This window comes from Manis javanica, chromosome 15 (genome assembly GCF_040802235.1).
Source record: "Manis javanica isolate MJ-LG chromosome 15, MJ_LKY, whole genome shotgun sequence".
Lineage (NCBI taxonomy): Eukaryota > Metazoa > Chordata > Mammalia > Pholidota > Manidae > Manis > Manis javanica.
The window spans coordinates 9,161,059-9,184,066 of record NC_133170.1 but is presented as its reverse complement, the minus strand read 5'-3'; the positions used below and the strand labels follow the sequence as shown (position 1 = coordinate 9,184,066).

The following is a 23,008-nucleotide window of genomic DNA, read 5'->3' as shown; positions in this document are numbered from 1 at the left end:
TCAAAATGATTTGCCCTTTTAAGATGCTTCCAATCCTAACTGACGTTATTACCCTGTCGGGGCCGAAATGCGTACAGGATCAGTCAGTGCCCGGTATCGTCAAACCAACACCGTAGATTCCCCGTCCAGGCTGTTGTTGCTCTGATAATATTACTGACCATGAATAGCCTTTCTAATGCACATCATTCTTTGAGTGTCATTTTTTTGGGTCTGTTTTTGAAAGGCACTAAAATACCAGTCTGAGGCATATCTATGACAGTTGGGAAACAAAAGCAACCATTGGTGAGAGATTCTAAAGACACCGAGCAGAGACTAGGAGCCTGTTCTCAGCTGACCCGATGAATCTGATGGAGGCACAAACAAATCCCAATTCCAAGCCTCTTTGATAGACAGCGTGCCTCCCAGCAAAGCTTCCTCAGCTACTGCCTAATCCTGGAGGTGGCACATTACCTTCCTCAAAGGGATGCTAGGTTCAAGGCCCCCCACCCTGCCCCAGAACCTTCAAACACCTTGGTTGCACCCTCACTGAGAACCGAAGTGAGAGATTGGTGTGAGAATGGAGTTATCAGTAATGACTTAAAGGCCAGGTGAAACAAGGTGAAAAGCTAAAGTTTTTCACAGAACCCAGTAACTGAGTGAGGCCCATCACATCCACTTTCTCTCCTTTGCTTTCCTCAGGTAGGCCAGGATCTACTAGAATTTTTTTCTATGTATTTAAAATGTTAGCTCCTTATTCATGGTGTGTTGTAAAGAAAATATTCACAACACCTCACTTGATGCAGGAACTACGTTATGTAGTAAGAAGCACAAATGTAACCAAACTATGTGTTGAAAGGGTTTCATCTTTTAGGGATATGTCTCTTTTCTCTGGTTTTTAACTCTCCCACTTTCCTAACATATAATGATCAGCACGGTCAGGAGGCAGGTACCTTTTGCTTGAATTACGGGAAGTGTATTTTTGAAAAAGGTAACAGTTAACCTGCCTCATTCAGGAAGAAAGCTGAAGCTTGCCAGAATAAAAACAAGTCCCAACACAGAGCCTCCCCACGGTGAGGACGATTACAGTTGGTTCTCCAATCTTGGGCTGGGAAAGTTTTCAAGTTTTTTTTTTCTGTAGGTAAGAGTGACCCCCCCCTCCCCACCTGCTTCCTCTCAACCCTTAGGCCTCCGTCTACCCGAAGCTGACCTAACGGCACCCCCACCCCACCCCCGCCAGGGGTAATTCATTTCTCACGGGCGACACAGAGGCCCAATGATCTGGGTGAGCTTCCTGTTTGCGGCGTTCAGTGGGAGAGGGTGGGGGAGAAGCGGGGCCTTCCTTAGGGAGTTCTCGGGCGGCGGGGCGGGCCGGGGGCCGGGGGGAGGAGGAGAGGGCCCGGGGAAGCCGCCTCTAGGAGCAAGAAGGAGCACGGAGGGCCACAAGATAAGCCTGGGTCACGGCCAGCCCGACCACACTGAAGTAGGGGCAGCCTTGGGTGTTGGGGAACACTTTAAGGCACGTGGCCCCCCCGTCTGGGAGCTGCACTTGTCCGTTTCTAGCCCAGCGCGGGTCACAGCCCGCAACGCCCCGCCGCCGTCCGCCCGGCTCCCTCTGCGACATGGCTCCCCCGCGGCGCCCGCCACCCGGCCGCCCCGGGTCCGCCGGGCGCCCCAGCCCCGGGACGCGAGGCCCGATGGGGCCCGACGCGCGGCCCCAGGCGCGCCGCCTCCCCGCCCGCGCCGGCCCGGCCGCCGGCCCTTCCCCCCGCAGCGCAGAGCCGCGGCCGCGCGCCCCACCCCGCCTGCCGGCGCCCGCCCCGAGCCGCGGCCCGGCCGGTTGACCGCAGAGCGCGGCGCCCGCGTGCGGGGGAGGCGGGGGCGAGGCCGCCGTCTCGCCCGCCGCGAGGGTCGGATCCCGGGCGCAGGGCCCGCGGGCGGAGGCTGCGGCCGGGTCGGGCTCCTCTCCCCCGCATGCCGCCGGGCCCCCCGGCGCCTCCCCGCTCCCCCCGCGGCGCCGGCCCTCGGCGCGCGCGGCCCGGGACGCGGCGGGCGCGTGGCGGCGAGCGCGCCGCGCTGGCGGGGTCGCCCGCGGCCCCCGGCCCCCCGGCCATGTCGGCCGAGGAGGTGGTGCAGATCCGCCTGGAGGACCGCTGCTACCCGGTGAGCAAGAGGAAGCTCATCGAGCAGAGCGACTACTTCCGCGCGCTCTACCGCTCCGGCATGCGCGAGGCCCTGCGCCCGGAGGCCGGCGGCCCCGAAGTGCAGCAGCTGCGCGGCCTCAGCGCCCCGGGCCTGCGCCTGGTGCTGGACTTCATCAACGCCGGCGGCGCGCGCGAGGGCTGGCTGCTGGGCCCGCGCGGGGAGCAGGGCGGCGGCGTGGAGGAGGAGGAGGACGAGCTGGACGAGGCGGGCCTGCTGGCCGAGCTGGTGGAGGCGGCCTCCTTCCTGCAGGTCACGTCCCTGCTGCGGCTGCTGCTCTCCCGGGTGCGGCTCACCAACTGCCTGGAGCTGTACCGCCTGGCGCAGGTGTACGGGCTGGCCGACCTGCAGGACGCCTGCCTGCGCTTCATGGCCGTGCACTTCCACGAGGTGTTGTGCAAGCCCCAGTTCCAGCTCCTGGGCTCCCCGCCTCCAGCCCCGGGAGATGTCAGCCTGAAGGAGAGGCTGAGAGAGGCCCGGATGACTGGGACTCCTGTCCTCGTGGCCCTGGGAGATTTCTTGGGGGGCCCCCTAGCCCCTCACCCCTACCAAGGGGAGCCCCCTTCCATGCTGAGGTATGAGGAGATGACCGAACGTTGGTTCCCGCTGGCCAATAACCTTCCTCCCGACCTGGTGAATGTCCGGGGCTACGGCTCCGCCATCCTGGACAACTACCTCTTCATAGTGGGCGGGTACAGGATCACCAGCCAGGAGATCTCCGCCGCGCATTCCTACAACCCCTGCAGCAACGAGTGGCTCCAGGTGGCCTCCATGAACCAGAAGAGGTAAGCGCCCGGCGGTGCCGCGTCTTTCCCATTCATTCATTCACTTGTTCATTGGCTTGCGCCCCTAATGCTGACTGGGCAGGCACGGGAGTTTGTGCTGAGGTGGGAGTGGCATCTGCAGGAGTGCCGCTGGCCTGGCGGTGACGCTGGCCGAGTTCCCAGCGAACTGCGAGCTTGCGAGGACGGAGAGTTCCCAGGGAGGCCGGTTGGCTCGGCAGTTTCCTCGCAGGTGCCGCGCCTGTGGGCAAACTGCTTTTGTTTTGCTTTTATCCCAGTGGAAAGAACAGATACGTGTGGTTCCTATAAGGATTTTAAAAGAAAGCTTCCTTGAATTTTGCTTTTATTTTTGCCTTTTTTATTTTTTAGGAGCTAATCCTGATTATGATGACACACTGGGCAATAATCCATAATGCCGACTTTGGAGGACCTTTTGGTTGTTAATGACTTTGAAGCTTTATGCACTGGGGCACCAGTCTGTCATCAGGAGATAATCGTTAGAGTTGTATTAATATTAACTGTATACGATTGCTTTCTTATTGTTTATCCTCTCTTTTGCATCTCACTTCCCAGACAGTCTTCATCATTGAGGCAAAATGTGAGCCTGGCATCTACAGAATTAGGACATTTCCATCTACTCCAACCTTCGCCCTTCCCACCCCGCAGATCTCTCCCAGCATGCACTTGGGTGACTTGAAGAAAAGAAAAGGAGGAGATAGGGGTGGGGTAAGGAGAAGGAGTGGGGAGTGGAGCCAGGAAGGGAATAGGAAAAAAGGAGCGAAGGGCATATTTAGGAAGAGGTGGTAGGAAAGAAAGATGGTAGGGCTCAAGATGGCCCAGAACCATTCCCAAGTGGGGAGAAAGTCAGTAAGCCAGGAAAGGGCAGGGATACCCCTTCCTCTGGTCCTCCGGTATTCGTTTAAAGCCCCACGATGGCCCCTACCCTCAAGTGCGGAACGGGGAGTCGGGAGACTCATAGCCAGGCACAGAAAGTGTTAACAGGAGTGGCAAGGCCGTTACACGTATCTACCTGCCTTAGGAGTTCCCCCCACCAGCGGGGACCCTTGCTTTATGTCTAGTATAATATGAAATTTATTCTGAAAAGTTCTTCTGATGATAAAAATAATGCATAGCTATTCTAAAAAACTGGAAAAATGGAGAAGAATGAAGAAGCATAAAGACTGTCACTCCTCTGCCCTGCTTCCTGGAGGCAATAGCCGTTTACAGGTTGGCATATTTTCTCTCAGCCCCTGTTTAGTGCATTATTTACACCGTTGAGATGGTACTCTACTTTCAGAAGTGTTATTTTAAAGCAAATTCTAAGAGCTTTAATTGAAATAACAAAGGAACATTCAATGGCTATGGGTGGTGCTCTGATTAGGGGAGGATGGTCCAGTGGGGTGTCTGTCACCTCCACGCATGTGTCTCCAGCTACAGCTCTTGGGGATCAGCATGCTACCTCTAGCTCCTCAACTCTTAACACCTCACAGAGTTCCTCTTTCTTCACAAATCCTTGGTGGTCTTTTTTCCCTAGGAATGCCTTTTCTGTCCTCTTTGAAAGAAGAAAACCATTTGCATAATGCATGAATAGATGCTTAGAGAAATTGCAAATGACATGAAAAACCACAGAGTAAAAAAAAGTATATGTACTTATAGACACATTCTATTTATTATACAGTTATAAGCATATTTATAAATATGTTGATAGCAGTTAACAGGGAAAAATGAAAATATGGGGGTGTGTATGCACCTTACACATACTTTACTCTAAAATTAATTAGGTTATGCTGATAATTGGGGCCCTTGATATTTCCACTCAAAGTTTTTTCCATATCAGTACATGCAGAGCCACCTCACTCTTGTTAAGGCCTGTGTAATAGTCCAGCCTGTGGATATAGCATAATGTAGTTAGCCCTTCCCTTATTCATGATCACTTAGGTTACTTCCATTTGCCATTATAAACAATACTATATTGAACTACTTGGTATGTGTGTGCCTATCTTAGGAGGCATATGTGTGTTAGTTCTGTATGGTAAATTCCTGGAATCCCTAGGTAGGTGGGGCAAAGTATGTACATTTTAAAATTTGATAGCTTCTGCCAAATATTTCGCCCATCCAAAAATTGTTCTAGTTTCCTCACCCAACAACAGTGTTTGAGCTTACGGGTCCCCTGTATACTTGCCAAGACAAGAGACTATCATCATTTTTTATTTTCACCAATCTAATGAGCACTCTGGTGCAAATGACTCTGCTTGGACGAGAGATTGTTCTTTTCATATGTTTATTGGCATTTGGGTATCTTTTGTTAAATGGCCTTTGCCAATTAAAAAAAATAGGTTTATCTTTTTCATATTCATTGCAGAAGTTGTTTATGTGTATTAATTGTCTCTTAGCAATGTTGTGTGGTTTCCCCCCCTGACTTTATTTTAGCATAAGGCTCAAAAAATGAAATGCCAAGCAGGTAAAGTCAAATGAATAGAGGGGTGGGTGTGAGTTTATGATAGACCAGCGAGCTACTGCCCACCGCAAGAGGGCGCCACCTCTCAGGTGTATCTGGTATTTCCGCAAGGAAGTGAGGAAGGATGTTGCCAGACATCCAGATATCCCAGTTTTTAAATGTTGTTAATTTACTCCATTTAAAGACAAACCAAATCAGTAATAACAACAAAACCTTGTAGCCCACATAGGTGCAACCGAGCCCAGCACTGGTCTTGGGGGCCTGCAGTTTTGGATTTCAGGTTATAGTGTAAATCTCATGTGAAGACACTGTAAATTTTTTGTAGTCATAATTACCATGGGTGCCTCTGAGGTTTTTATCTTGCATCGGAAAGGTGTCTCCAAGCTAAGACTACGAAGTATTCTATCTCATGACCTATTACTTTGATAGTTGTGCCTCTTTACATTTAGATCTGCATGTGGGATTTATTTCATATAAGGTATAAGGTTTTCCAAACGTCCCGGTAATTCAGTCCATCTCATGGTGACTTGCCAAACCATTTATAATCTAATTTTTATGTTTCCAAACTGGCAGCTTGGCCATCCCAATATCAATAACGCACTTTTAAATTATTGTAGCTTTGTAATCTATTTTATGGTTTGGTAGACAGAGACCTATTTATTCTGTTTTGTTTTAATTTCCTGGCTATTCTTTGTACATTTTCTCCTTTTCATAAATGTTAGAATCAGCTGGTGAAAGCCTGTTGGAATTTTGTGGGATTACATTATATCTCTAGATTAATTTGGAGGAGGAGTCACAGTTTGAGAATACTGGGTAGCTCAAACAATGGTTTGTTTTTTCTATGTATTTTGGGTCTTTTGGTCCTTAAGGAAAGATTTCTTTTATTCTTTTATTATCTTTGAATAGTCTGTATATTTCCTTTTAGGATTATTCTTAGGTAGTTTCTAGTAACTTTTTGTTTTTTTCCTATGCAGATACTTTTTTCTAATATATTTGTAATTGGGTGCCATACTTGGATTCGTATCCTTTGTTATCTCCCTCTTACTTTGACTCACATCTGACATAGTCTCAGCTGGGGATCCCTTCCTGAACCTTCGTCTGAGCTGAATATTCCAACTCCGATCTTCCCTAGCACACTGCTGTCCTGGAATTGAAATTTTATTTTGCTTCTCTCCCTTCTAACTGGGGCCACTTACTTATTCAAAGCTTGTGGGTATTCACACTGCTAACAGGGTGTCAGATAAATAATAGATGCTGAAAATCTGGGGTGTTTTTGAATTGTGGGATATATTTATATTGCTGTAATGAAAATGAAGGCATAACTTTATAGTCATATAAAATGTAACAGTATTTTTTTATCTTGTAACAGTCATTATGGTCATTGAGAATAGTTGAAAAATAATGACGGGTAACATTTCCTTGAACATTTCCTGTGAACTAGGTGCTCTGCCTACCACCGTGCATGTACTGTCACTTAGTTTTCGCAAGGATGTTAGGCAGGTTCCCATTTTACAGAGGCAGAAACTGAGGCTCAGAAAGTTAAGGAAATTTCTCAAGTAGAGTGACCAAAATGTAAATATCCATGGAATAGATATAACCATCTAGAATGTTTACAAGTTTTGGCTCCTAGACTTGCAGTGACTGTCTTCATGCAGATTTTAAAATTTTCCTTTTAAAGATCATTTTCTTCCAGGGAGCAGAGATATTTTGTGGTATGATGCTGCTTTTCACATTTGGGTCATGTGTGCCTCAGCTTCCCCACGGCCCTTGTGTCCAGCAGTTTTCTAGTCTCTGTTGGTTAAATAGCAAGGATGACATGGTTCCTGCCCTCAAGGAGTTTATAACTGAATTAGGTGGTGAAACAAGTAGAAATGAAACATAGAAGAGAATTGTTCCTATATAATAAATCCAACACAGAGTCAGGCAATACTGGAGAAAACTTAGAACCTTGAGTTGAAAAGGCAAGTGTTGGTCTCTGGTGACGTAGCATTTCACACCTGCCTTGGCCCACTGCCTTTGCAACGTGTGTGTAGCATTTTATTTAACAAAGGGGACCAGTGCAGAGCAGCCCACTTGTCCTGGGGATGGAACAGTGCAACAATCCCAGAATCTTAACTAACAAGGATCAGGCAGGAGCCGTAGGATTGGGAGATTTCATAAAGCCCTTTGCACCCTTGAGAAAACGGTGCTCTGTGACCACCAGGGGATCAAAAGAGAAAAAGAAATGTTTAGTACTGCACCCACATACTTGAAAATGGCAAGGTGGGTACACAGCGCTCTTTGAGAGGATGCTTTGAAGTCCAGGTATGCAGCACTTCCCAGTGGTCAGAAAGTGGATTCTATCTAAGGAGTTGTCAGGACATAACTCCTCACAAGTGAAAGCTTGTGCACCCACAAAATTGCTCGTTTTCCCTTCTCACCTTCATGAGCGATAACTTGCAGGGACAGGCCGCTGTTGCAGCAGCCAGTTCCTTAATTTCTCTGTAATGTTGGTTCTTGTCTCTTCCCTTGCCCTGCACTTTTGCTCTGAAATTGGAGTTGTGTGTGTGAATACAGCGAGGCTGGAAGAGCATGTGACAAACAAGAGTCTTCTGGCTTAGATGAAATTACAGTTGTCAGTCTTAGATGCCCCCTTGCCTGTGAGCGGTTTAGCATTTCAGAGCATTTATAGTGTCATGGAACCTTCGAGAGATTTTGTCCTCTGTGATTAATGTAGTGGAACCTGAGAATAGTGTGAAGGACAGAAACCTGTATGTTTCTTTGTCTCCCCCAATATAATTTTGGCCAACAGCTTTGATTGCTTTATGCCCTGGAGTTTCTCAGAGGTGGTAGTAGGTAGCAACCACAACTACTGCTGTTTTCTAACCTTTGTTCTCTCCCCTCTCTGGTCCCCAGGGGAGATTAATATGTAGGGAAGTGGCCGAAGGTGGGCAGCAGGAGGGGAAGAGGGGACAGAAGACCTGGATGGTCCACACAGGCTACAATCCTCTTCCCGGTGGTTGAGAAATTGCCATTCCACTTTAATTTTTACTCTAGTGATAGCAAATGTTTCTGTGTAGCTGTAACGAGTTAGTTTTCTGGAGCTCTCTGGACCTGTAGATGTCATTTCCCAGTTCATGCTCACAGCATCTCTGTAAGATAGGTGTTATTTATTAGCCCGTTTTTCCCAAAGGGGAGCCTGAGGCTTAGTGAGTTTAATTAACTGGTACATAATCACAAGGCCAGCATTCTAAGCCCCTAAGACTTCTGTCAACTTGCCTTCCTACAGCTGTACACGGCTATTATTAATCACTGATATTTATGCATTGCTGATCAGCATGTTTCATGTGACTTAGCTTTTAAGGATTTAAAGAGCTTTTTATTTCTTCTAAGTGAAGTAGAAATTAAATCGGCCTCGAATCTCATTTCCATTTCCTACAGGTATATCAACTATCTAGCTATAGCAAATTGTTATTTGGTTTAAATATTCTTTTTGCCTCCCGAATGTGATGATATGTGAGGGATTGATACTGAGAAAACACCATAGAGACAATCATTTTTTAAAATAACTGATAGCTAGGATTCATTCCTTGACCATTCAAGAGGTGAAGAGTAGAAGAGTTATTTTCAGAAGGTTGGAAAAAAGGCACTACTTTGTGAGAATTTAAGGATGAGAGAGCACTTGTACACAATTCCAGACTAATGTTATGGCCAGTGGCTGTGGCAGTTGACAAATGAGAAACCGACCCTCTTGAAGTTAAGAAACGTAGATTTAAGACAAGCAGAACAGCATTCCCTCTGGCGACGTCCTTCTGCAAGCGTTCTTCATCTCTTACTACGCATGTGTGATACTGTGCTCTTCTTTTCCCTACTTCACAGGTGGGGAAACTGAGGCTCAGATGAACTGAGATTCAGTTGCTTAGCCAAGGTCCCATGGTTGCTGAGTAGCAGAGCTGAGATCTCCCCGTGCAAGCCTAGGCTCACAGTTCTTAGCATTGGCCTCTTTATTAAATGGTCTGCTTTTGGGTGGAAATTTCATCTTAAACTCAGTATTGAGAAGTCTTCTCTGCAAGTGCATTTGAGCATGTTGGGGTCTGGAGAGGTGGAACTGTTTATTTTTAACTGCCTATTGAGCCTCAGTGGGAAGCCCCTTACATGTTTGCTTAGGACACATGATGATGCTGGATAAATATTAAAACTGTTTTGATCCTACAAAATTTACTATCTGTGTACCTTTTGGGAGCAAAAACAAATTGTGGGCTGGTAAAATTTAGTGCTCATTTGCAAATTTTATTTCCTTTGGTTCCCCAAATTTGCACACACAGAGAGGGCACCATGGTTAGATTTTAAGGACCGTTTCAGCAGGAAAGGTAAGCAGCATGTACCAGAGACCCCCCACTAACTGCCGCCCTGGTGAAGGCTGTTGGCATGAAAAATTGAACGGCTGGCTGGGTTTAATGGACAATATGAACTTCTCGATGAAGGTACTCTGTTCACTCTCTGATTTGAAAAAGAAAACAAAACTAAAGTTCATTTAAATATGAACATTCCAGGCACCTTGAAAAAAATCTTAATTTTTTAGTAGGTGGCTATTACTCACATATGTCCTACTCCATAAAGAATCTATGTTTATAAGCAGGTGCTGGGAGGTAAGGTCTGGACTGCTGGTTCAGAGCTCCTTAGGCAACCGTCTTATATACTTTCTCATTTGTAGCATCTACCCCTCTTTTTTTTAGGATATTGTTACTTTTGGAGAAGTTACTGTGTTGGCATTAGATGCAACCTCTAAATTCTCTTGGTCTAGCTTCTTTATTTCAAATATTAGAAAATGGAGAAATTATAATGGTAGTATCTTATCTCTGGGTGGTACTCTTGATAAACTCTTCTAATTGTCTCAACTGCCCTGGGATGGGTATTATCCCCAGGCTGGAGGGGAGGCAGATTGGTTGGGCCAGGGTCAGCCAGCCAGTCAACAGCAGAACTGGGACTAGGCCTGGGGGCTCTGGGTGCTGCGGTCACCCTATTGTGACCTTGAGACTGTTGCGTTATCACAGTGGACTGATTCAGCACTTCCAAACGTTTATCCTTCCTGGACTTCCCAGAGTCGATTAATCCCAGTGTGCTACATTGAAACAAATTACCTTTTTCTTACTTTTCAATTCAGAAGTCATGAGACTTTGATTTAGTGTCTGATGCTTGATGAGCAGTGTTTGATTGTATTACTGAGTATAGGGCTTAAACCCAGTGTATGTCTCTTTTTAAATTTATCATGATAGGTGTGCCTTGTTGATAGAAATATTCATTAACATGGGACTACCCAAAGAATGCTGGGTCAAAATATTTTTAATTAGTTTAGTGCTTACCTCCCCCTACCTTATGTGCTGTGAAGGAACCTACAGGGTGGAGGGAGGGCGACTGACCCTCTTGGTGCACTCACGGTAAAGGGGTCTCCGGACCACCCTTAGCAACCACCTTTGCATGTGCCTGTCTGCGTAGGCAGCACTACTGTGTACCTAAGAGGAGCTTACCCACTGGATAGGAAGAATGAGAAACATTCCAGGAGAGACAGACAAGGGAGGGGGGACGAATGCTTCTCCCTCACCACTTGCTGCTGCTCCCCAAACAGGTGCTGAGCTTAGTGATACAAATGGTTTTCGGTTCTTAGCATAAGGCTAAGCAAGAGTAGTCTTTATATATTGAGTTGCTTATCTTCAGTTGCCAAAGTTTGGAGGATGCACCATTCTCTGGACTTTTAAGGATAAGAGTGAAATTTGAGATGCCATTTGGTTGTGCCTCTGCCCTTAGGCAGAAGGGCACCCAACTCGTAGAGCTAATTTTCTTCAAATATCCAACAGATTCCACACCCTGCTTTAGCGGCTTGTGCCATTCATTGTCTTACTTCCTAATGATCGAAAGAACTGACGTGGTGGCCTTTGTGTCTCTCTTTCAGGTCTAACTTCAAACTTGTGGCTGTGAATTCCAAGCTCTATGCCATTGGTGGGCAGGCTGTTTCTAATGTTGAGTGTTACAGTCCTGAGCAGGATGCGTGGAATTTTGTGGCACCCTTACCGAATCCTCTGGCTGAGTTCTCTGCGTGTGAGTGTAAGGGGAAAATTTATGTCATCGGAGGATATACCACCAGAGGTAAGTCGGGGGGTGGGCCAAGGAGGCGGTCCTCTTCTGCTCTCCAGCCCTGTGCAATGTAAACTTCAGCAGCCTGGGAAGGGCAGCGGTGCTAGAGGAAACCCGATGCTGCGCACAAGTGTGATTTAGCATCCTACATGCTGTATATTTACATATCTGGACGGGGCGGTTTGGACAGGAGGGGCCTTTGATGCCTTTGGGTGGGCATTAAAATTGAGTAGGGACAAGGGAGCTGTGAAGAAAACAGGTATTTTCCTTCTGCTCTGGAAACCAGCCTGTGGCCAGCCTTCTTCTGACATGGCCTGGTAACTCCCACTCTTCTCCCAAACACACGATCCACTCCCATCCAGCACAGTGCGATTAGTGCCAGGGCGTCCTTGCGGGTCTTTGGTTTCACTCTTTCCACTTCTCTCCCCTTCGGTGGGCATTTTATAGCTAGTAATTTGGAAAAAGAAAGTTTCTGCAGCAGGGTGTACACCATCGTTCTCGGCAGAAGCGTTGCTCGTGGTAGCAGTAGGAAGCCGCTTCCTTGCGGTGAGAAGGGCAGTGGTGCGCCTCCAACGAGGAGGGTGCCTTTCCCGTCCTCTCCCCCGCTGGAAACCATTGTTTCTCAGTTATCTCTTGGCCAAGTATGTATTTTTTTCATTCGGTCTGACTGCATAATGCCCAGAATTTATAGAAAAGGTATAGCTGGACCGTAAGGAGGCACAGCCACAATGGCACGAGTGAGCAGGACAGAGTTCTCCAGCCCTGTCTGAACGTAAGCGTGGAGACGGATGCTGACGGGCCCACTGGGCTGCATGGAGCCGTGCATGACTTTGTAAAGGGCAGAAGCCATGTGCTAGTGTAGTGTCAGCAGCAGAAATTCTTTTCACCCTCACCAAACATGTCTTGTTTGGGGCATTAATGGTAGAGGAAGAAGTTAAATGTAAGGTGTTCTGTGAACATCTGATTACTGTGTGTGTGTTTGACAACAGTTATTTGGTGGGGAGGATGATGGGCGGTGGCTTTAGTTTCTTGCGGCTGATTTAAACCTCTACACACTTAGTGGCCTAAAACAGCGGAAATGCATTCTCTCATGTTTCTGGGGACTGGAAGTCGGAATTCTAGGTGTGGACAGGTCGACCCTGCTCTGAAGGCCCCGGGGAGACTCTCCTGGCCGCTTCCAGCCCCGGTGACTCTGGGGTCCCTGGACTGGAGGCTGCGTGGCTGCAGTCTCTGCGTCCGTGTCCACATGCCTTTTCCTGTGTGTGTCCTGTCTTTGCCTCTTCTGTCTCTTATAAGAACATGCTTCTCATTGGTTTAGAGCTAATCTGGATAATCCAGGATGGCCTCAGCATGAGACCCATAACTTAATCATATCTGCAAAGACTTTTTCCAAATAAGGTCCCGTTTGAAGGTTCTGGGGATAGGAGGTGGACATATCTTTTGGGGTGCCACCATTCGAGTCAGACAAGTGGTGTGTTTATTTATGCACTTAAGGAGAGGCCATGAAGAAGAGAGGCGTGCTGGGGAGGTGAGCTCTTTTTCCCACTCCAAGTTTTCACCACTTGGGTTGCTTTGCCTGATGTCCCTCCCTAGTGACCCTCCATTGAAGATAATTGGTCAACTTTGTATGTTTATCTAAACCGTAGCCTCCAGAGAATTCCCCTGCATGCATGCATATGTGCCTCTGTGTGTCTTTTCTCCTAAAGCAGCAAATGCATTTACTTTTGAACACTTCTAAGAATCCTGATTCCATGCAGAACGTACCCCGTGGGCTGACAGAATTCTGCACACACCCCTTGGCTTCTCTTCTGACCAGGAGCTGGGAATCACTGCCAGGCAGCCCTGTGCCCTGAAGAGTACTCTGGGGGTAGATTTCCTCATTTTTCCATGACCCTGGCAGAGCCAATGTTCTTTAGATTTGACCTGGAAAACCGTTGTTTGTGTGTTCTCTAGTCTCCCAAGCCACTGCTAATGTGCCTTCTGCACCCGGGCCACCCACCGTGATTCCTGCCCCGGATCCGCAAGCCAAAAGCCCACAATGGGATGGCTGGTGATGTGGATGGATGCATGTTTGTGTGAGGGTTGAAAATGGGTTTTCTAAAGTGAGAGGGCAGGACAGTACCTTGTACCCTGAAGCTCCCTCCACCCCTGTTTTGGCTCTTCCAGGAATCAGCGCTTCCAAATGGTTCTCTGTGTTTGAAACAAGTAATCCTAATTGTCATGAAAAAAAAATTCAGGACTTAAAAGTGAGTTCTTAGCCTGCTGTCTTCTTAGTTAAGACTTAAAATTCAGTAAGTTATAGGTCATGATTTTAATGATAGCTCCTCCATTATTTTAATTCTTTGGCTGGCACTGACAAAATTATAAGAAATCCAATCGAAGATAATAGCAACCACTAAAGGGAAGAAGGGCGATTTGTTAAACTTCAGAATCAACTTTAAATGTAAAAGCGAAAAGGTCGTTCCAACCAACTCAAACCACCTCATCATGGTCTGAGCTCTTGCTGGATGGGGAGAGAAAACATCCACAGAAGACCTGGAAGGACCTTCAGACTTTGGAACTGAGAAGTACACTGAAGCTTCACTAGAATAAGTCCTTTATTCGTGTGGTGGGAAGCCAGGTTACTAAGGAGCATTTTTTACTAGATGTGTACCGCAACTCCCTTGGGCTGTCTCCTGCATGAGCTTAATCACAATAGCTATAAAAAATATATATCTTGAGGGAGCATTAGTGTAGGTGGAAAGTAGAAGGACAGTTGCACACTTGGGGACATGTGCACACACAGGATTCGGCCCCTGTTACCTTCTGTGCCTTCTCAGCAGGGACCAGGAACATTGGTGGGCTCCTTGGTCCTCGTTCACTAGGGGCGGGTCCTTCTGTCTCAGGAGAAGGAGCGGATTCCAGCTTCCGCAGCCATCCCAGCGCCCCACACTGTGCTTGTGTGTCTGTTCCCAAGCTGAGCGCTTACACTGATGGATTTTGTTGTTTGTTTAAAAAACAACAGCAGACAGAAAGTTCATTCTTTCTGATTACTCAGAACATTTTTTTTTTTCCCTGCTGAGGCTAAAGTATTCCATTTATTCTTTCTGTGAGGAGTAAAAGAAAGGGAAAGAAAGAACAATTAAAGAAAAGAAACATAAAACTGGATACTTTAAATTTCCCAAACATTTTTCAATAACAGACTAGGCAATATTTTTCCTTAAAACAGCTATATATTTGAAATAATGTCAGAGCACTCTTTCATCTGCTGTCTGATTTTATCCACTCCGTAACTAACCGTCTCTTGTGAAATGGGCAGGGGAAGAGGGAAGGGCCTTTATTAGTGTGTCTCTGGTGTTACACTTGGGAAACAGATTCATCCAGTGATTCCATGGCTTGGAGGCCAGAGGTGAGGTTTTCTAGTATTTTTTCTGACCTGCAACTTTGTGTCATTTCCTTTAGGCGGCCTCTGAAGAGCCCGTTTAGCTCATTTGTCTTGTTTCTAGAATCCTCTGTCGAGAGTAGGTCCTCCTGGGGCTCAGCCTGTTATCTGTATTAAGTTGTTAGTAATTTTGTGAACATTGATGAGGGTTCTGAGGCTCTGATTCTTTTCACTGGTGGCTCTAAAAGGTGTCAGGGTACCAGGGAGGAGGGGATGTGTTCAAATCACAGCTGTTCACCTCTCTGGCTTTACCCAGGGAGCTGGCGTGCCTGAATGCAAGGTGAGTGGAGGTGATTCTAAATCCATGTCCTCCCAGCCTCAGCTATTCTCAAACAGCTTCGCTTCTGGGTTAGCAAATTATCCAGGAGGAAGTAGTAGACATGTATATACAGCCTCGCCAGTGGCGGTACTCATGGGCCCACCATCATTTAGCTTCTTTCTTCGTTTCAGACCGGAACATGGACATTCTGCAGTACTGCCCCTCTTCTGACATTTGGACACTCTTTGAAACATGTGATGTCCACATTCGCAAGCAGCAGATGGTGTCTGTGGAGGAGACCATCTACATCGTGGGGGGGTGTCTCCATGAACTGGGGCCCAGCCGGCGGAGCAGCCAGAGCGAGGACATGCTCACTGTGCAGTCCTACGACACGGCCGCGCGGCAGTGGCTCTACCTCAAGGAGAACACGTCCAAATCGGGTCTGAACCTGACTTGCGCGCTTCATAATGACGGCATCTACATCATGAGCAGGGACGTGACCCTGTCAACCAGCTTGGAGCACCGAGTATTCCTCAAGTATAACATCTTTTCAGATAGTTGGGAAGCGTTTAGGCGTTTCCCAGCCTTTGGACACAACTTGCTGGTTTCCTCCCTTTATCTGCCCAATAAAGCAGAAACATGATTGAATTGACTGAGTATTTTAAGAGAAACCTGGCTCAAGACAAAGAAAAATGTAGTGTCCCACTTCAAGAGAGACTCATTTCTAAAGGGAAAACATGGACGAAAGGTCACATGTATGGCAGCTGTAGGTAAACCTACTTGGACTAATGACGTGAAAGCTGTGGAGCAAAGAGACCAACTTTATTATTTTTTTAATTAATTGATTTTTAAATGACGGGAGCAAATCCATGATCATGTTTTCATCCAAATATGATGCCCTTGGGTCAATGACTGAAACTGATCATCAAAAAGAAGATTCATTGTGTAAAGGGCCAAAGTCAAAAATTGGCAGGAATGGTAAAGGTGATTTTAAAATCTGTTTCATTTAGGTCACTTGAAATATTAACATATTAAGAGAATTTTTGGGGGGTTATTAATTTACATGACCAACATTTATATTAATACTTTCATCCTTCCCTTCTTTCCCCCTATATACTTCTAGTGTGTTTAAAATAGAGTTCTGTGTTCAGATATTTTATTTGCACATTACTTTACAGGAAACTTAGAATGATGGCACCTTACAGGGAATCCTTGCAAGCATCCAGTCCTTCCCAAAACTTGCATACAAACATTCTCAGCTATTGTCCAGTCTTTCTTTTTAATCATGAGTATTGATTGAGTAAATAGGCAGATAAAACTTCATATTTCCTTTATGTGGCAGATGGCAGACTTATGTGGTCATAGAAGTTGCATTGCTAAGCATTCTTTGTTTAAAAGAAAAGATATATTGTTTAAAAGGATGGATATATGTATATATATTTTTTAAACTGAGTCTTAAATTTAAATGGAAGGGAAGGAAGCACCAAATAAGAATTGCCTTTAAGAGTTAATTTTTTTTAATGTACTTGACTTAGTTCTTTTTTTAAGATTCAAGAAAAAACTTTATCATATTTAGATCAAGCATCTTTCCAATTTAATATCAGCCTTTTAATGACTGTTCTGCTTTTGTGGGGGTAGGGTGAGGATAGTTGTGAAACATCTGAGCTGGAGAAGGGAGAAGAAGTTTCTGTAGAAGTGGCAGAGCCTCTGGTGGTATTTCTGATATTAGACACGGTTGCCTTGGTTGTTAAAGCAAATGGAACCCAGCTCAAGCAGTTGTTTGGTTTTAGTAAGTCAGTGAACAATAATCAATCATAGATCAGCTTTTCTTTAAAAATACATACACATATTTATAGCAATTTTACTGTGATTGAAAAACACTTTCAGAAATTCTCTGATCTTTTGTAATGGAATCACTTCGACTGGGAGCTGGATTCCATCTTTCTGTTCTAACATTCCGGTCACAGTGTGCCTCACTTTAAGAAAGTCCCATAGAAAAACAGAAACTGTCACAGCACATTTCACGCATTCAGCAGGCACTGACCACGCGCCTCCAGGGTGCGCCCCAGGTGCTGGTGTAGCAGGGGGCTGCTGACCGCTTCAGCAGTTCTTCAGTTTATCAAGGCCGGTGTTCTTTACAACCATGGCCTCTTGGTATATTTAAAATAAGGGTCTGGTTGTACAAACTCTATTTGCACAATTTTCAGGAATACTTCTATTAGGTAAAATGAGGTAAGCCCTTTTTGTGGACAAGAGACAGCTCTTTGTGTCAGGTCACCAAATAATCTTACCAGCGTCTACTTAACAGCACTACTTACCAGTTTCTAAGCTGTCTCCATTTGTTTTCAAATGCAAGCCTTTTTTTGATTTAAATTCTGAACTGAAATATTCTTGGGGATGGTACTTTAATAAGAGATTTATATAATTTATATACATTATAGAATTGAATATCCAGTGACCTTTAATTTCATTACATATAGTAAAAAATCTAATTTATTTTAGATAGTGTTAACTTTCGTTGCTACAGCACTTCTCTTAAGGCGTCCCCTTGGATATTCAGAAGATTCTAGCAAGTTAGATTAGTTCTGGACAAACAAATGGGCCTTAGCTTACAAATAACCACATCCCATATAACGCAGTATCACTCCTACCAACCAGTTCTCTTCCTGATTACATTCTTCGGGTCTGTTTTCCCAATGCCGACAATTAGATTCTTGGACCAAGGGAAGGCACACTGCGATCCACAAAGCCGTTTTTATAAACCAGGTTTGCTGTGTGTGTATATGTGCACGTGTGTGTGTGTGCTGGCATATTATAGATCTCTCTGCGATACACAGACTTTTAACAAGGTTTTGTTCCTCGGGGCTGCCAGCCCTGCTCGGGCGGGGGTGGATTTAGCAGTAGGAATGGCTCTGGGTCTGGGATTCCATCCTTACTGCTGTGCCCATCAGCTGTGGTGACATTTTGAGGCTGATTTTAACTTAGCTCCGTTCTTTTGTTGGCGCCAATATTATATTGAAGATTCTACCTATGATGCAGGCAGGACTTTGAAAAATCTCAGCCCCTAGGACTTTGCTCTTTGACAGTATTCCTTCATCTTCTTCCTTTTTCTAAGTGCTTTATCCTTCTTTTCTGAAGTGCTTCTGAGGGGCACCAAGCCCCCACCATGGAAAAGGGAGTTATTGCGTGGGGGGGCTCCCAGGGGTAGCCACTGTGCCAGAAGCAGCCAATTGAATTGGCAACGGTGTCACGGCAGAGAATGGGTCCTGGGTGTGTGAACCGACAGAGCTTGGCTCCTTCTGTCATTCTTGCTGGCTTTCTTCTCCACACCCTTTGCCTCAAAGGCCTCTCTCCTCAGCATCCTTTAGAAGTTTTTCAGATGAAGAGTAAGAGTTGATAATTTCAACAGTATTGGTTAAGTCATAACTGTGAAGTACTGAGAAGGTGGTGCATGCTAGTAAGAAATGAGTAGATTAAGGTTAGCCATGGATACCAAAGAGAATTTAACTCCGCCATTTTTTGGGGGGCGGAACCAAAACCCCAAGTAATTCCAGATGCCTTAGGTATCAATTAGAGTTGTCCTTGAGATGGGCCAAGCTCTTCTCCACAAAGGAGGTAATCAAGTAAATGCCGGCTCTCTTTGCATAAACTCTTACTGAGCGTTGTGGATGCCATGTTTTCAGATTTCCAGGTAAAGTCATGACCCCGCTTGTTTGGCTGCACAGGTAAGTCGAGTGGGAAGACCTTGGCCTTCAGCATTTAATGAGCAGTGGCTTAACGCAGAGCACCTGAAAGGCAGCAGAGCATCAGAAAGGGAACATGGGAGAGCTGTTGGATGCCCTTCTGCTAGACCAGGGATGGGCAGTATGACACCTGTGCTATGATTCTTTCAAGGTGGCAGTATGAGTGAGCGGCACGCCTTTCCTCTGTGCCGGGAATTGGGTCTCAGAACCCATGTCATCAGTGCTTCCGGGCGTCCATTACCCATCTGCCAGAGTGAGGGGAAGTCTGTCTGTCATCCCTGCCGTAGGCAGAGGAGGGAATGAATTAGGTGAGTGGCCATCACCCCGAATGGCTTTGAAAGCAGTAGCTGATTCAGCTCGGTTCCCCGGTTTCCAGAAATACCGAATGTCCATCATGTGCAGGAGAGGGGACCCAGACGTAAATAAGCCACCATCTCTGGCCTTGAAGAATTTACAGCCTTGTGAGAATGTTTGCCACAGCTGTAACAAGAATGCCCTAAAGGATGCCCGCTGCTGTCAGGCACACCGGGACCTGGCCTGGCCACCTCGGCAGCCCCAGCCCGATCTGCCCATTTCTTCATGAACCAGCTTTTCTCTAAATTTGAACGTCACAGCCTATGTTTTTATTTTATGGTATGCTTTTTTTTCCTTACTATTTTTCATAGTCTTCTCTGTACTTCATTTTTCAAAAAAATATATATGTATGTTATCTGCTTTATTTAAAAGTGCTTACAAGGCCCCACAGCCTGTGTAGCCGAGGGCTCAGCAGCAAAGCCAGAGACGTGAGAGAGAGAGGGAGCCTTCCGCGTGTTTCTATCTGTTCCTTTAAAACACTTGCATGAAACTCTAGTGATGCAACGGGTAAGACGCTAGTCCTCACCGAAAGTCAGTTGATTTGCCTTTGGAATAATTATCAACGAGTAGTTTTTCATCCTTATGTTTCAGTCACGTTAAGCCTGTTTTTCATTTTCTTATGTTAACTTAGGGACATGATATAAATAAAATACACACCAATTGACACATGTTGACTCCTGCACTTGACATAACCATTTTTATCCATTCCTACGGGGGACAGGTTAAATGTAAATATGCCCAATTTTGAGGAGCAAAAGGCACTGAAATTATTTTGGTGGAATTGGCTGCTGTTTTCTCAAACGGATGTCATAGTTTATTCCTAGTAAAATGGAAAATGTAATTTGCATTGTTGTGTCATTTTTCTAAGAAAAATCTTAATAGGGCCTCTTTAGATGTCTCTACAATGTTTTTCATATCTAGGGGTCATTTTAGGAAAAGTGATACTCTGTAGAATGAATAGTTACATTTTGTTATGACTGATGCTTTGTTTAAAAAGTTGTATTGAGTCTGCAATTTCAAGTGTGGCTTAAAATGTAAACATGATTCATTTAAACACAATGATGCCTATGAAGCACTCACTCAGCAGCATTCATGTGTTTAGAACTAGAACTACAGAAGAACTTCTCTTCAAATAAATCAGTTCTAAATCGGTTCTTGTTTGTCCCTTAGGTCCTGTGTACCAGCGGGCACTCAGGGCTGTTCCAGAGCTGGAGGGAGGTGGGTGACGGGAGGCCCCTGATTGCAGGGAGCGCCAGGTGACACTCCTGGGGCAGTGAGAGAGGAGATGGTGGGGTGGGACGGTGCCACGGGGGCAGCACAGGCCCAGAGCTGCTAGGGTTTGGGGCAGAGGGATCTGGGAGGAGGCTCTCTGACTCCTTATACTCAGCAGTGAAAGAATGTAGTCCGGATTCCCACAGTTCGGCAGCAGGGCCCAGCTCTCTGTTCCTCCCTTTGTTTTCTGACTGTTCCCACGGTTCTCGCTTAAGCACCACTCACCCCAGGGGAACAAGCACAACGCCTGGCTTTTCTATTGCTTTAGCTACGGCTGACTGGCCAGGAGGGGGCAGGGAGGATGGTGGGGGGCTTCAGTTCCCAGACACCCCACGGACGTCCATGCCCTTTCATCCTTTGATTGCCCCACATGTGGGAACATACACACACACACACACACGCCCTTCTTATACACACAATTTTAAGAATGACCCAACTAAAATACTACTACGAACCCATAAAAAAACCAAAGACACACCCACCTTTCCTCCGAAGGAAACAATAAAAAATCAGATCCAGCTTTTGCATCTGAAGGTGACATCACTGCTCACTAAGTCCCACGTCCAAGTTTGTCAGGGGATGTCTGTCCCTCCTAAGGGCCTGGGTGAACACTCAGTTCTGACATCCATGAATTAGTGAATACTCCTATTTCCTACACACCTAGACACAACAATGCACCACACCCGACACGACCTGAGCACTTACTCCTCTTAAGCATTTTTTGTTTACCTTACTTAATCCTTACAGCAATGTCATGCGGTAATACGAATATTATCCCACTTCACAGTTGGAGAGGCGGAGGCACTGCAGGTCGCACATTGCCCTGTGGTAAAAGGGAGGAGAGAACACTGCGCTCAGCAGCCGCTGGTCCCACCTGCGCACTTCCTCCTGCGGGTGGGGTTAGCAAGAGCTCCTCGCCGAGGCGGGGGAGTGGGCGCCTGGTCCCTGATCGCGGGCCCTCGGTTCTGCCCCGCACGGGATGTTCCGGGGCTGTGCCGGGGGCCATGCCCACGTGGTGGCCCTATTCCTGTTGGCGTGGACATGGGAGGCCCGCGGAGGAAGCCTGAGATGTTCTGTGGAGGCCGAGGAGGCCCGGGCCTCTGCCCTGTCGGATGCCAGCAGACCTGATCCGGGCATCTCTGGGGCTGAAGGCCCAGATCCAGCAGAGCCCAGCATTTGGACCTTGGGTCCACCTGTGAGCTTCTGTCTCAGCACTGGCTTCCTGCTTGTACCGTTCCCCCTAAGCTCAATGCCTCCAAGCTCTTCCTCAGCTTTGGGAAAACCGGACACAATAGAGGTCTTCCCTCGCCAGACCACATCCCACCTCCCAGGAATGCTGCTTTAGTAGAAATGATTGTCTCTGTGGGGCAGGAGCTGTTTGGGAGGGGCTTGGGGGATGAAGTTGCCCCCCTATTTCTTTGCCTCCTATAAGGGCCCTAGTATATTTTCCCGACTGTTCGCACACCTGGGACTGGAATGGCGTCTCTGGCTCTTGCTTGCACATTATCCGCAAGGCACGCACCGTCTGACCCACTGCTGCCTGGTGGCACAAAGAAGGCTTAGAAGTGTGCGCTCCAGAGCAGGACTGGCCGAGTTGGCTTCTCTGATCTGGAATTTTCTAACTATGTAGACTTGGTCAGTGTACTGCATCTCCCTGGGCCTCGATTTCTTTATCTGGAAAGTAGGAATGATGACAGTACCCACTATATGGGGTTATTGTGAAGCTTGAATGAGGAGAACCATGTAAAGCTCCCAGAATGGCATCTGGCCTGTAGCACACTGTGAGCACAGGTTGTTACTATGAAGCGGGCTGTTTCCTTTAACCTTCAAACCAGCCAGCTTGCTGGCAGCTTATGCTTTTCTTAAAATAGCTCACTGAAACCATTGAGGTAGCCAACAAATTCCAAGACCCTGACGTGTCTCTTCCTCTTCTCCCGAATAGCTGGGGTAAAGGGTCTGAACCCTAAGCTAGAGTGAGATAATCAGTTACTTTGCTTCCTACGTAAGGATAAGGGTTGGGAATCCTGCCCATCCCATCTCTCGCCTTTAGCTGGTCCCATATTTCAGCTTCAGATAGTTGCAACATTCCATCCCAAGTGCCAAACCTTTTATTAAAACTACTGGACCAGCTGGGGTCCCGCATCCATCTCTGTGGCCTGGAGGTTGGAGGGGAAGCTCAACCACGTGGAAAGGATGCATCTCAGATAATAGGGATTCTATTGACCAGAAGAAGGGGTGTCAACTGTTGTCTCTCAAAAGACCATCCAGACAACGTGTTGGTTGAGCAGAGCTAAGTTAGCTCTGCTCACTGCAGTAAGGGAGGGCACCACCCTGAGAGAGTGTTAGTGTTGTCTCCGAATGGGGGAGTCAGGTTTTCAGGCCTGGGCTGGACCATTAAAGCAGATCTGGAGACGGGGCAGAGTTTACAGT

General features: G+C 46.7%; 1 protein-coding gene across 1 annotated transcript; it reads left to right on the top strand.

The window, feature by feature from the left end:
- The first annotated feature begins 1,827 nt into the window (after positions 1–1,827).
- Positions 1,828–20,458, top strand: KLHL42 (kelch like family member 42). Its single transcript, XM_037020351.2, has 3 exons — positions 1,828–2,963; positions 11,348–11,541; positions 15,401–20,458. Exons 1-3 carry the CDS (start codon positions 1,951–1,953, stop codon positions 15,850–15,852), a joined length of 1,659 nt encoding a protein of 552 aa, XP_036876246.2. The 5' UTR covers positions 1,828–1,950; the 3' UTR covers positions 15,853–20,458.
- Positions 20,459–23,008: the final 2,550 nt, after the last annotated feature.